General features: G+C 32.9%; 1 protein-coding gene across 1 annotated transcript in view; it reads left to right on the forward strand.

The window, feature by feature from the left end:
• The window catches only part of LOC126884314 (sister chromatid cohesion protein PDS5 homolog B), a 120,068-nt gene that overhangs the window by 29,188 nt on the left and 74,909 nt on the right, over positions 1–15,971 (forward strand). Inside the window, exon 2 of the mRNA XM_050650252.1 lies at positions 1,079–3,173. Within this exon, the coding sequence (XP_050506209.1) occupies positions 1,088–3,173 (2,086 nt within the window). The 5' untranslated portion in view covers positions 1,079–1,087. The remainder of the gene's footprint in view (positions 1–1,078; positions 3,174–15,971) is intronic.

Here is a 15,971-nt window from a genome sequence, read left to right on the forward strand (position 1 = left end):
TAGTTTATTGGCCTCCACCTACTTGGGTATTTGGCCAGCTCGTCGTCGCGGAATAAAGAAAAAATATTTATATTCTAATGACATTTATCGTATGTTATTGTAATAATATATACCAATTTGTTGAGATTGGACTTTGATATAGTTATTGAAGGAAAGGAAAGAAGGTTTACTATGGAAAATAAAACCATTTTGTAAAAGTACAAATTTTCTATGAATAGTTCAAACGATCACAAACACTTGTAACGTCACATAACTGTATTTTCTACTGACGTCTATAATGTCTAATTTAAAATTATATACAATTTTGTTTACTTTGTTGGTGCAAAATGTAAACAGATAAACCGATGACGTCACGACGTGTTTTGGGCTGGCTGGTATAATTTGAATTTTTAATCGTCTTTAGGGGCCAAACGAAAGACAAACAAAACTTTTTTATCTTTGATACATGTTTTAAATTATGTTCTGTTGTGATTTATAACATTTTTTCGAATTTAAAATTTTATGCAAGTTCCCTATTTCCACATCTACTAGTTTCATCTCGTTTTACTTCACAATGTATTAGGTTTTCCATCTTTTGCGGTATTTTACCGGTTATATTATTCTATGTATACATTTTATTTGTGAGAAAATAAGGAATTTCTGGCGGTCCTGGGATTTTGGACTATTAGGTTTTAACATCAAATTAATTGCAATTTATATTTGAAATCAATTATTTAAACTTAAAACTATTTTTTAACCGTTTTTATTGTTATATTTATATATTTCAATGAAAAATGTGTACCTACTTGTACAAAAACAAATACTAGAACAGAGAATGAAACTAGTCAAATAAGCGTATACCCTATTGATAGCATATTCTGATAGCATATTTTTTTAAAATGCATCGATATCGAAGGAGAATAAGAGTGAGAAAGTTAGTGTGACAGCTTTTTTGATTTCTCATATATTTTATTAGCGTGGGAACGCATTGAAAGCATAACTTACCAAAAATTATTTAGACTTTTAGAAGCAATTGTTCTTCTTTTACTGTATACTGTGAAATATATTCTACTTTAATAAAGATTAATATTTTTTTCAGGTATCAGAAATGGCGGAAGTAATATATCCTCCAGGATGTCGTCCAATTAGTGAAGATTTGAATACGGATGAATTAATCCGACGTTTAAAGACACTTGCTCATACTTTGCAAGCTATGGGACAAGATGACGGCGCTTATAAGCAGTATATTCCGTTGTCCCTTCACCTTGCAGAGGAACAGTTTTTATCTCACTCTTCTCGAGATGTACAATTGCTTATAGCTTGTTGTATTGCAGATGTTCTAAGAGTATACGCACCTGAAGCACCCTACAAAGATCCAGAACAGGTCAAAACAATCTTCTTATTTCTTATCACACAACTATCTGGTTTAAAAGATCCTAAAGACGCAGCCTTTAAGAGATATTTTTACTTACTGGAAAATTTAGCTTACGTAAAATCTTTTAATATGTGTTTTGAGCTACAGGACTGCCAAGAGATATTTTGCGCACTTTTTGATCTCATGTTTAAAATAGTTAACGATGAGCATTCAGGAAGAGTTAAAAGTTTTATGTTGGACGTCCTATGTCCGCTCATATCTGAGAGTGACATGGTTAGCAATGATCTTTTAAATATTATATTAATAAATATCGTAGAACCAAATAAAAGTCAACACAAAAATTCCTATTTTTTAGCTAAAGAGCTAATAGTTAAAACCTCGGATACATTAGAACCTTATATTCAAGCATTCTTCAATCAAGTACTGATTTTGGGAAAAGAAGATAAGAAATTACATATATGCGGCAAAGTGTATGATTTAATTTATGAATTGAATCATATAAGACCACAGATTTTATTGGCAGTATTACCCCAATTGGAATGCAAGTTAAAAAGTCCCCTGGAAAGTGATAGATTAGCGGCTGTAGCTCTTTTGGCTAAAATGTTTAGTGAAAAAGATTCGGAACTCCCTAGGCGTCACACAGCATTGTGGAGAGCGTTTCTGGGTAGATTTAATGATATTTCTATTGCTATTAGAACAAAATGTGTCCAGTACTCCATGCATTTCCTTCTTAATCACCCTGATCTGAGAAAGGATATTACAGAGACTTTAAAAATGAGACAACATGATTCAGAAGAGAATGTTCGATATCAGGTCGTTATGGCTATTGTGACAACAGCAAAGAATGATTTTCAAGTAGTTTCTGATTCGGAAGATCTTCTGGAATTTGTCAAAGAAAGAACTTTGGATAAAAAATTTAAAATAAGAAAAGAAGCAATGTCTGGTTTGGCTCTTATATACAAAAAGCATTTAAGTGATCCTGACGTACCTAATGCAACAAAGAAAGCCGTTACTTGGATAAAAGACAAAATCTTACATGGGTATTATATGGCGGGTATAGAAGATCGCTTATTGGTGGAAAGATTACTAAATACTTGCTTAGTTCCTTATCAACTTGCAGCAGCAGAAAGAATGAAAAAACTTTACCACCTTTTAGGTACAGTAGATGATCATGCAAGTAAAGCTTTCTTAGAACTTCAAAAGAACCAATTGTTTGTAAGAAAGTTAGTACAAGAATTTTTAGAATTACATAGGCGATCTGCGAATGGTTCTAATGATGTACTAAAAGAATTATATACAAGAATCCAAAATTTATCCAAGTGCTTACCGGAACCTGTTAAAGCACATGAATACCTAACAAAATTCAGTAATCATTTAAGGAAAGATACGTCACTTTGGGAACAATTTGACATAATAGTAAAACCATCAGTTACTTGTAAGGAATGCTCAGAAGCTACTGCTGCAGTTCTTAGAAAGTTAGGTGCACCAGTTATGACAAATTTATACTACAACACCATAAAAATGGTATTAGAACGCATCAGCTCTGTGATGATTGACCATGAAGCATTAAAGCTATTAATAGGTTATGTTGAAGATTGCTTGAAAGGTGGAAACAGTATTGAAGAAATTGGATTGCATCCTGCTACTGCTGGCGATAGGGGCCTCAAATTGCTCGTTATGCTGAGTGTAGTGTTCCCTTCTCATTTTCAGTATACTGATATTTTAGAACAGCTACTGGACTTACTTAAAATGGATGACGAGAACATTGCACCTTTGGTACTGTCTGTATTCACATTTTTGGGGAAATACAAGTGTTTGTGTAAGTATATATTTTAGTTAAAACATTTTTTGCACCATTACACCATTTAACACGTTGACGGACAGAACGTCTATAGACGTCTAATTTCCGTTGATGTAATGTGACACAACGTCCATAGACGGCATTTGTAAAGTACCGAGTTGTGACAAAAATCGGTGTCAAAAAATGTCACATTATATCTACAGATGCATAACATGACACGACGTCCATGATCGTCGTCCACGTGTTTACAAATAATTATATATATTGTAAATTGATTAGTAAATATGATTAGAAAATATACAAAACTCATTGTTCCCATAAACTATAAGCGGTAAAGGAAATTTAACAATTTCCCTGTTCACACAACACTTGCTTATACATTTGACGCACTGTCCATCAACATGTTAACCAAGTTTTTCTATGTCTTCCCTTCCTAAAGCCATGGTTTGTTAGAACAGTGAGCGACGCACGGCATACGGGTAGAGCAGAATCTGTTGTACTTGACGCACGGCAGATTTGAGTGAGTCGGTTTGTTAGCATATTCTGTCGCTCTCAAAATAGTTTAGAGTTTGACGTTTATTCTTTATTATTGTGTCTTTGAAAGACACTACTCAAGGTTTATAATACCTTTTGTTAAAAGTAGTCTTTTTTTCTCTTTGAATATTTACCCAAAGTATTGACCTGAAATCAGGTCAATTTACAGAGAACTATGTACATATTTAAAAATACGAAAATATAATAATAAAAAATGAGATATTCAAAGCATACTTTAATACTGATCAGGGATCTGTAGAATGGCAAGACAAAAATTGTGTCACGTTTTTAATAATAACGATAAACTTTATTTTGTACCAACGTTGTTTTATTGTAATGCATACTTCAGTTTAATAAATAATACATAGTAATAATACCAATTAATCTACACACCAATTAAATACTAATACTGCCAATTTAATACAAATAACTTTTTCATTTAATTTGTGCAATTAAAAATATGTCAAATCATTAAAACTTATTTTTATTTGAATAAAATAGTTTACCACCATGTTGTACACTGTGAGTTCAGCTGAACGTTGGCGTCCAAATCAAATCTAAGTTTATTCCAGCGCACACCGTCGACGTACGCTGCTGTCGGTCTTCAGAGCGCGCAACTAAGCAGAACCTAACAATCCGTTAACATACAGAAACCATTCCTTTGATTTGGACTGACGTGCGCGGCGTTCGACTGACTGTGAGTTGTGCGTCGCTCACTGTTCTAACAAACCGTGGCTTAAGTATGTTAGATACTCTGTTTATAATTTTGAATGAGTGCAGATTTTAGTTTTTGTTTATATAAACTAGATTAATATCCAGAAGGTGTTTATCTAGTATTAAATATTTATAGTTTGACCTCATTTTTTACAAATATTAATTCTATTAGCATAACCTATATATTCTGACCATTCAGTCAATGTGAGTATTAAAACGACATGTTCAATAAAAATTTATTCTTCTGTGAAGAAATAAATTCAATTCAGAAAAAAAATCCTCCACGGTACATATACATATTGAAGATATTAACGCTAAAATTAGAGTAGAAAAAACCCAACTGAAAAAGCTCTTGGAAATTGCGGACGTCCAGGAAAGAAAGATACAGAAGAAACTTTTTAGTTCAGCAGATCCTTTACAAAAAAACGTTCTTAAACAGATCATTCGAGATGGACATGGAAAATCCAGATGGCAAAACACAAAGCTAAATTGATTTATAAAAATGTATACCATTTTTATTCAGTTGCAATGCGAAGGCACAACTGTTTTATTTTTCACTTGTACAGAGAACGCAAACCAGCACTCTAAATCGACGATTTTTGCCTCTTGTTGGAGGCATCATCAGAGAGGCGTAGGTTTGCTGTTCACTGCCCCCAAGTGACAAAACACCGAGAGTTAGTCCTTGCATTGCAAATGACGTTATGGAGTAGGTGCCTAGCGACATCTGCTAAATAAAAGTCTAAAAGTTTTTCAACCTAATAAAAATATTTTAAAAGATATTTAATTGAAAAACTTATTGGACCATTTTCCTGGTGACACCTCCATGGATTCTAAAAATTGCAAGCCAGATGGATGCTGCAGTGAAGACAAGAGGGAATTCTAAAAGTTGCAATTCACAACCCCGTCTACAGCTTGGTAAATTCCAACGGAAAATGGACCTAGTTACTCTATAGGAGTAATACTAATAGAAAAATAAAAATGTATACAATTTTTATTCAGTTGCAATGCGAAGGCAAAACTGTATTATTTTTCACTTAGTACAGAGAGCGCAAACCAGCACTATAAATCGACGATTTTCGCCTCTTGTTGGAGGCATCATCAGAGAGACGTAGGTTTGCTGTTCTCTGCCCCAAGTGACAAAACACCGAGAGTTAGTCCTCGCATTGCAACTGACGTTATAGAGTAGGTGCTTAGCGACATCTGCTAAATGAAAGTCCAAGTTTTTCCACCTAATAAAAATATATAAGACGCGAAAAATTTTTAGAGGGCTGGTTTGCGCTCTCTGTACTAAGTGAAAAATAAGACAGTTTTGCCTTCGCATTGCAACTGAATAAAAATGGTATATATTTTTATTTTTCTATTAGTATTACTCCTATAGAGTAACTAGGTCCATTTTCCGTTGAAATTTACCAAGCTGTAGACGGGGTTGTGAATTGCAACTTTTAGAATTCCCTCTTGTCTTTACTGCAGCATGCATCTGGCTTGCAATTTTTAGAAGCCATGGAGGTGTTACCAGGAAAATGGTCCCATAAGTTTTTCAATTAAATATCTTTTATATATATATATATATATATATATATATATATATATATATATATATATATATATATATATATATATATCAAACAAATGAAATAGAGAATGTGGAAAAATCCCCTTACGAACAATTCACACATCCACCATTTCAGGTTGGGAAAAATTTTTTGAATAGAATCAAAGATCCAAACACCTGTTCTTAAAAATGTGTTTCGCCCTCTTCAACCTCTCTGGGCTTATCAATAAAGATGAGAGGTTGAATATCTTTAGACACATTCCATCAAAAAACAACATTCGAGACCCAGACATAGCAGGAGCGTATATCTACGCCGCATAAGCTGACCATGACAGCCTCACGTTTTAATTCCCTAATTACTATAAGTAAAATATATGTTTGAAAAACAAAAAAACAAAAGATGTAAATCTTTGAAACACACTCAGTGATCAAAAGATCTAAGTTATTGGTTTACCGACCAAATTCTATTCAAAAAATTTTTCCCAACCTGAAATGGTGGATGTGTGAATTGTTCGTAAGGGGATTTTTCCACATTCTCTATTTCATTTGTTTGATTTAGTTACGTTTGGTCGGTAAACCAATAACTTAGATCTTTTGATCACTGAGTGTGTTTCAAAGATTTACATCTTTTGTTTTTTTTGTTTTTCATATATATATATATATATATATATATATATATAACCCCTAATCTAAAATAAATGAGCAAAATTGGTGAATCGGCGAATGAGCCTTGAAGGGCCCGTAGTAATACAACTCCAAAGAAAAAAAAACCCCTAATGGATTCTGCAATCTGCCGGAAGGGCAATAAGCGTTTGCTTTGACAAATGTGTGATTGTCATGTAGAGTATCACTCCAGTGAGTGATCTCCTTTAAAGAACTAGCTAAATTTAAATTTAGTGTTTTTTTGACAATGAGAGTACTTATTGGTGTCTATATGTCCTTAAAAGCTAAAACTTATCTGAGTCCTGTAGACAGGTCGGCAGGCAGCAGGCGTCAAGTCTACGCACTTCGTTGACATCGGGCACGTTTAGGCGGTTGGCCAACACGTTAGGATGCACTGACACTCTTTCACTGTAACGAACACTGAACGGGTAGATCACATCCTTGATGGATTCCAACTTGACGTCGTGTAGAATGACCCTGTTGGGGATGTAGAAAGGTGCATTGACGATGGTTCGCAACACTTTGTTTTGGAATCTTTGAAGGATGTCAATGTTGGAATTACTGGCGGTTCCCCAAAGTTGTATACCATATGTCCACACAGGTTTGAGAATGGCCTTATACAACAGTATTTTGTTGTCCAATGATAATTTAGATTTGCGTCCAATCAGCCAATACATTTTGCTAAATTTAAGGCCTAGCTGTTTTCTTTTGGTGAATATATGTTTCTTCCAAGTCATCCGTCGGTCCAAATGCATGCCAAGATATTTAGCATCGTCAGCTTGTGGGAGGTAGCAGTCGTTGATTTTTACTGGTGGACATGTTTCTCTACGTAAAGTGAATGTCACTTGTGTAGATTTCGTTTCATTAACTCTGATACGCCATCTTTTTAGCCACTTTTGGATTTTATCAAGGTTTGTCTGAAGGTTCTTTGAGGTTGAGGCCGGATTGGTGTGGGATGCCAAGACCGCTGTGTCATCAGCGAATGTTGCTACAGTGGTGATTCTTGTTCTTGGCAGATCAGCTGTATAAAGGAGAAACAATATAGGTCCTAAGACGCTGCCTTGAGGAACGCCAGAATATATTGGATGTAGTGCAGTAAGTTCACTCCCTTGTTTCACGAAGAAATGTCTGTCTGAAAGGTAGGATTTTAGTAGTAGATAGTGGGGATAGGGTAAGAGTTCTTTCAATTTAAATTGTAAGCCTCTATGCCACACTTTCTCAAATGCCTGTGATATATCCAAGAAGGCTGCTGAGCAATATCTTTTACCGTTCAGATCCCTGTAGATTTGGTTAGCTAATCTGTGCACCTGCTCAATTGTTCCGTGCTTTTTTCGAAATCCAAACTGATGATCTGGAATCAATTTTTTTAAATTTATTATTATTTCGAGCCTACTGGCGTAGAGCTTTTCGAAAACTTTGGATAACATTGGGAGCAGGCTTATTGGCCTATATGAGGAGACGACTTCTGGTTTTTTTCCGGGCTTAGGGATCATGATGATGTGTGCAACCTTCCAGTTGCAGGGGAAGTAACTCATCCTTAGCATTGCGTTGAATATGAAGGTTATAAGTTTGTAACATTTTTCAGGTAACTCTTGTAGGATTTTTCCAGAAATTAGATTGAATTCAGGTGCCAGGTTGATTTCATGCTTTACAATGTGTTTGACTTCTTTTACAGTAAATTTATGTAGAGGCAAGTCCATTTGAAATGGGGCATCTAGGTAGTCCATTATTTCTTTTTCTTCTGCGGTGGATACCTCGGAAGGAAATGGTTTAAATACATTTTTTAGGTGTTCCGCGAAGACTTCAGCTTTTCTTTATTGCTTCTGGCCCATGTATTGTTGAAGTTTTTGATTGGTGGATTTGGAAGTTGTTGCGTTTTGAGTTTTCTTGTTGCTTTCCATAATGAATCTTCCGTTGCTTCTGTAGGTGTAAGACTTTCTAGATAGTCTTGAATGCCTTGGTTTAGCTCTTCTTGAATTAGTTGTTTCAATTCTTTGGTTACTTTATTAAGTTTCTTCTTGTTTTCACCAGTCCTTGCCTGTTGCCATTGTTTCCGTAATTGTCTTTTGACAGCAATTTTTTCTTTAATTGCAGGGGATGTGTCACTTTCGCCTAGAGGTGTTTCATAGTTTGTAGTGGCTAACCAAGATGCTTCTTGTATATTCTTTGTTAGCTTTTCGACTGCTGTTTCGATGTCTAGTACAGTTTTAACGGTAAGTCTAGGAACATTAAATTATCTAGTTTGTCCCGGAATATGTTCCAGTTCGTCCTACTGTTGTACAGAGAAGGTTGTTTTTCTTTATTTGTAATCTGAGAATTTAACCTTTATTATTACTAAAGAGTGATCGGATGATAAATCAAAACAAGATTCTGCTTTACATTTCTTAGTATCAATACCTTCCGTGATGCAAAAGTCTATGGCGTCTGGAATTTTATTACTATCTGACGGCCAATATGTTGGATCGCCTGTAGATATTTGTTCTAGATTGTTAGCCTTCATTGTTTTGACTAATTCTCTTCCTTTTGTAGTTGTAATTCGTGAGCCCCAAGTGACATGTTTAGCGTTATAGTCACCTCCTGCAAAGAACCTGGTTCCAAGTGTATTGAAAAAACCTTCAAACTGTATCTGTTTGTTATTATGTTGGGGGGGCAGTATATGGCAGACATTGTTATATGACCGTGCTCATCCTCGATTGTAACACTACTAGCTTGTAGGTAATTTTTGTCGAATTTCTCTCTTTCGTAATGTTTGATGTTTTCCTTTATGATTATAGCAGTACCTCCATAAGATTTGTTATCTGGATGTTTTGTGAAGTATAATTTGTATTTCGGAATACAAAGATAATTTTTATCTGTAAAATGTGATTCAGAAATCATCATTATGTCGATATCTTGCTCAATGAGGAAGGTTTTTATTTCTAACGCGTGTTGTTGTAGGCCATTGGCATTCCAGATAGCTATTTTATATTTGGGTTGTACTGTCATTAAGCTAATTTACTAACGACTGCGGTAAGTAAATTTAACATTGTCCCCATTTGCTCCATTAGTTTGGTTACCATCTCCTCTAGTTTAGCCATGCTGTTGACAGACTGGATATTTTCTGGTATTGTTTGACTGGTTTGTACTTGGTTATTTGTTACTTGGGCATATGTCATTCCAGGTTGTATATATCTGTTAGCTGTTTGTTGATTTTGTGGTAAGGCGTTGCTTTTCTCTCGTAATGCAGGATACAATTGTTGCTGTAATTGTTTGTGTACGTTGCAGCCTCTGTAATTCGCAGGGTGATTCTCTCCGCAGTTGGCGCATTTTACATGTTCATCTCTTGTTTTGCGAGAACAATCTTTTGTTTCATGTTGTCCTGCACATTTGACACATTTGAAAATCTTCCTGCAGTAAGCTTTGGTGTGACCAAAAGCTTGGCATCTAGTGCATTGAGGTATTATTCTCTTGGTGTATGGAGGTTCGCATTTAACGATATTGTTCCCAAGGTTCGTAATATTATATACTTCCTTGTTATTTTCATTGGGCTTAATATCAATGTAGAACATAGGCAAGGCTATTTTTGTAATTCTATGTTTTATATTGTGGATATTTGTTGCCTCATGGCCAAGTTTTTGCAATGACTGTTTTATAGTTTCAGTATTTGTTTCGTGATGAAGTCCTCTCATCACAAATCTGAAGGTTTTCTCATTTTTTGGTCTGAAAGTATGATATTGGGTGTTTTTTTATCCAGTTCGCTGGAATATCGCGTTTATCTTTTAAAAATATTTTTATTAGGTTGAAAAACTTTGACTTTCTAAATTGATTTGTTCATAACAAATAAAAACGAAATTTTCAATGAGGTAACAGTGCTTACACTCCGTACAATATAGATACCGTTGCACGTCATCCGCGTCATAGCACGTGACGTCACATGATACCAACACGAAATATTTAAGTCGTAGGTGTGTTCCTTTTTAGAATCGTTTAGCTGAGTACACTGGAATTACAGCCACTAGACATATTATACGCGTAGAAATAAATGTAAAAATGTAAATTTAAAGAAACATACCCAAACTTGTTTCATTTAATTTGTATGTATAAGTGGAATATAAAGCGCTTTTATAAAGCATACTTGTTCGGATTACAACTGCGATCGAATAAAGGTGATATTTTGGCATAAATTGGTAACATTTATTTGACAGTTGCGGTATTGACACTTCAGATTTGTTTTTATTCTTTACTATGGTTTGTTTTTAAACCAGGAGGAGTAAACTAAAAAGATAGATTCACACCCAAAAAAGTAACTAGAAAAATCACCAAATACATATTCTTTTTTGGCCATATCGGCCTTCGACGCGCGACGGTAATCCATACATATTATATTATACTAATACGTCGCTAAAGAGTTCTAAAAACAATAATTGTTTTTATATAAAAGTAGACTAAAAATCTAAAAGTTAAAGGAATAACGCGGAAAACACAAAAAATCGCCGATATAACTTTAACGTAGGAAATGCCAGTAGTGTCAAAATTTCATAAATTTCATTAGTGTAAACATTTCATAACAGTGGAATAAACTTGTCTGAGGTTGGACCAATTACAACAAGCATTACGGCGCGGTAAATTTGAATTACTCCTCTTGGTTTAAAAACAGACCATATAAGTATTTGTTTTATTATATTTATTGTTTTTATTATTTACTTTAACGTAAGAAATGAATTCAAGATTTTTTTTGTAATTGGGCAACAATGTAAACTTATATCTCTGACGTAGATAATGACGTGCAACGGTATCTATATTGTACGGACTGTAGTCGGTTTAGCCATAGCCCTAATAAAACGAAGACGCCTACAGAAAACATTAATTCACTTACATAACTGTCTCAAAAACGATAACTAAAGCAACACATGAAGCTCAAAATAAACGATGGCCAAGCCAAATGAAAAGAGACAAACTTAAGTTATACAACGAAATGTACACCAAAATATAAATAAATATAAATATGAGAAAATTACAACAACTCTAGAAGAAAGGAAAAATATGCAATTGCTAAGACGAAAGCTCGGAAACGGAATATGATAAATAACAAAACCTCGAAAGTAAAACTGAGATAACATCTAATATTAGATAGATACATTATATTGTCTAGGAGTTCTACCGGTGAACTATACACTGACGACACTTTCCAGCACACTGACCCATGCATATGCTTATCAAAGTCAAAGAGGTACCGGATATCTGTAGAAGGAATTGAATACGCTCTGAGTCAAAAAAAAATAATATAGTATCTGGAAGATACAACATTATCATCTAAGTTATTAAATTCTAAGGCCAACTCTGAAACAGAAAAATTCAAAACTTTTGAATGTATCGACAACATACAGGGTGAGTCATGAGGAACTGTACATACTCCTACCTCGTATAGAGGCCCCTATGGGGAATAACAAATGACCATTAAAAAGTGTCTGCTCCCCTTGTTTAATAATATACAGGGCGAGTTTCGCATTTTGACAGAAATTTATATTCGTCATAATTTTTGAACGGTCAGATCGATGTGTCTCTTATTTTGGTCAATCGTTACACTATTACCACCTAATCAACAGATTTATTCAAACTAGAAAAAAATCAGGTCCGGCTTTAAAAAATTAGTTCGTTTGGGTCTTAGAAAAAATTTCACCCTGTATACGCTTTTTGAAAACTCTAATATTAATTTTACAAATTAGACAAATAGGCAATTAAAATGACATATTTATTTTTTTCCCCACACGATTACTTAATTTTTTATAAAAAAATCAAATTTGACTATGAATTAAAAAATTGTAAAGTGAACCATAGATTTAAAAAAAATAAACTTTTATTACAAAAATTATTTTTTTAAACAAATATTTGATTTATGTTACCACCCAATCAACTGATTTATTCAAACTAGAAAAAAATCAGGTCCGGCTTTAAAAAATTAGTTCGTTTGGGTCTTAGAAAAAATTTCACCCTGTATACGCTTTTTGAAAACTCTAATATGAATTTTACAAATTAGACAAATAGGCAATTAAAATGGCATATTTATTTTTTTCCCCACACTATTACTTAATTTTTTATTAAAAAATCAAATTTGTCAAAATCGCAACTTTACCATAAAAATAAAAAAAAATTAAACAACGTTTTTCTTAAAATTAAAAGTTTCACCATTTTTTTTTTTCTCTAACACGTCTAGATCTAAAACTCCCCATAACACTTCTCTTTGGACTCTATAGTTTAACAAAGACGTGATCAAATAGATAAATTTTAAATTTTTGCACTTAATTTTTGCGACCTAAATTTGCAATTCACGAAGCTGCACCTTTTATTTTTAAAAATTCATAGCTTTTACGAGAAGAAGACTGAAAGTCTACAACAATTGTCATAGTCTTCACAATGGTAAAAGATATGTGCTGTAAAAATTTCAGAAAATTTTTTTAAATGGAACGTTGTAGAGAGTTAAACCGTGATTTCATCTTTTTTTTTTTCATTTTTAGGTTAAAATTCCGATTTTGACCATAGATATAATATAATACTCTAGATTGCGCCCTGTCATCTTAAAATGGGTGACGGTTGCGACAGAGATAAATGAGCCTATTTGGTCGGTAGTCTCTTTTTAATTTAAGGGGAATATCGACGACGTGACTATCCCACTTTATAAAGTAATATGTGTTGACAGTTAGAGCGGGTGGTGACGAGAAATGGTCTTTGGTCTTCGGACGTGGATAATCGTGGTTCGAATCCCATACCAACTTTACCTTTTTTATTTTTATTTAATCAATATTGCGTTTATTAGATATTTTTACATCTGAAAAATGGACCTAAGTAAAGCTAGCAGATAATAAATGTATGTATAGTAAGTTAATATTGGAATACATAATTTGTGAACTGCATAGTAAAATAAAAGTCATTCGTTATTAATATAAATTCGTCCTTATTCGAATGATGTGAATAATGTTTGTTTTACTTCTATTTTTTTAAAAAATTGTAACAATAGTTTCATAAATAAAAATAATGTCTAATTACTTATAATTGAATCGGTCATTTCAAAAACAGCAAAGTCCACAATTTTCAGAAACTAACTTTTTGATAGGAATAGACTCCTTAACGTTGTGTGCAAAAACGACATCAGTCCAGTAAAAACATTAGGAACAAAACTACAATATAACTCTGAATTTTGATGTCATCCATTTCATCCATCTTTCGACTATATAGTTAGTTTTCTTTGCTCTTCTGTAAAATTAGGAATATGTGACTCGTGTTGTTTTTGAAATGACCGATTCAATTGATAAATCGATGGTACATTATGTTGATATTAATTATTGGTAGTTTTTTACAAATATTTTTAACAATTACTTTATACTATTCTACCATTAACTTATTAAAAAAAATAACATTGACTTTTATATTTTTAAAAATCTATAGGTACCTACACAGTTTTTCTTACTTGTTATATATTTCTTTGCATAGATTTATTTTAGAGATGTAATAATATCTAATAAACGCAATATTGATTAAATTAAAAATAAAAAAAGTAGGTAAATATTGGTATGGGATTCGAACCACGATTATCCACGTCCGAAGACCAAAGACCAGTTCTCGTCGCCATCCGCTCGAACTGTCAAAACATTTAAATAACACTCGATAGAGTAGGATAGTGACGTCTTCGATACTTCCCTTGAATTAGAAAGAGACTACCGACCTAATAGGCTCATTTATCTCTGTCGCAACCGTCACCCATTTTAAGATCGCAGGGCGCAATCTAGAGTATTATACAGCGTGTCTACTTGAGTTGGAAACATATGGGAAACTTTTTTATTATTAATTTTACGAAAAAAAGTTATTCTTTATAAAAAGTTCTGCATGCCCCAAAACCTAAGATTCAATTATCAGATATCAAATTTTCTCAATATTATACGAGGTATGTCAAAAAATATGAATTTCGGCTAAGGGTAAAGTACCTTTATTTCTCTCAATATCGAAAATTCTTATGATAAAAAGTTGTTTGGAATTAAAAACTAAGATGAAATATGCAATTACATGCTTCTTATTGAAAAAAAAATATTTTTCTCAAATTTATGGATACCCAACATCGTTTTTAATTATTACAAATATCATAACTCGTTTATTATTCATTTTACGAAAAAAAGTTATTCTTCATAAAAAACTTTGCATGGTCTAAAATCTAAGACACAACCATGATATATCAACTTTTATTAATTTTATACGAGGTGTGTCAAAAAATATGAAATTCGCTCAATATTATAGCACCTTTATATTTCACAGTATTTCAATTAGAAGGATGTAATTGCATATTGACACATAGTTTTTAATTCTAAACAACTTTTTTAATAACCGTTTTCAATATTGTGAAAAATAAAGGTACTTTACTCTTGAGTGAAATTCATATTTTTTGACATAACTCGTATAAAATTAATAAAATGTCATATCTGTTGGTTGAATCTTCGGTCTTAGGACATACAGAGATTTTTATAAAGAATACCTTTTTTTCGTAAAAGTAATAATAAAAGAGTTATCGTATGTGTAATGAATAAAAACGAAGTTAGTATCAATAAATTTGAGAAAAATTTGGAAAATATTTTTTTCCAATTAGAAGCATGTAATTACATATTTGAGCTTGGTTTTTATTTCCAAACAACTTTTCATAATAAGAATTTTCGATATTGAGAGAAATAAAGGTACTTTACCCTTAGCCGAAATTCATATTTTTTGACATACCTCGTATAATATTGAGAAAATTTGATATCTGATAATTGAATCTTAGGTTTTGGGGCATGCAGAACTTTTTATAAAGAATAACTTTTTTTCGTAAAATTAATAATAAAAAAGTTTCCCATATGTTTCCAACTCAAGTAGACACGCTGTATATCTATGATTTTGACAAAGGCTATAGCGGGATAAGATGGTCAAAAATGCCCCCGCACCGATCAGCCCAGCTGCTTATGTTTTCGATAAAGGATATAAAATTATGCCCTCATGCAAATTTTTAGCTTCCCAGAGGTCCTAAAACCTCGTCGAGAAAAGAAGAATTTTTAGGTTTTATTTTTTTGTGAGCGCAATTTTAACTTAAAAAATCTGAAAAAATTCAAGAGGATGTATATTTTGAATACAAAACAGCCTGATTTTTTTCAGATTTTTGTAATAAAAAATGAGCCAAGGAAAAATTTTTGAAATTTTAAAAAAATTTTTAGGTTATGTAAATATGATTTCGCCAACTTTTTTTGTGTATTTTTTGTCGTTCTTTTGAATGACAGAGGCAGAATTTTTAATATCTGAGCGGAAAGAACGAAAAAATTGAAAAAACCGTTTTTGGCTGTCTTGAGATGCATCTCGGG

The sequence above is a fragment of the Diabrotica virgifera genome, chromosome 5, assembly GCF_917563875.1.
Source record: "Diabrotica virgifera virgifera chromosome 5, PGI_DIABVI_V3a".
In the NCBI taxonomy this organism is placed as follows: Eukaryota; Metazoa; Arthropoda; class Insecta; order Coleoptera; family Chrysomelidae; genus Diabrotica; species Diabrotica virgifera.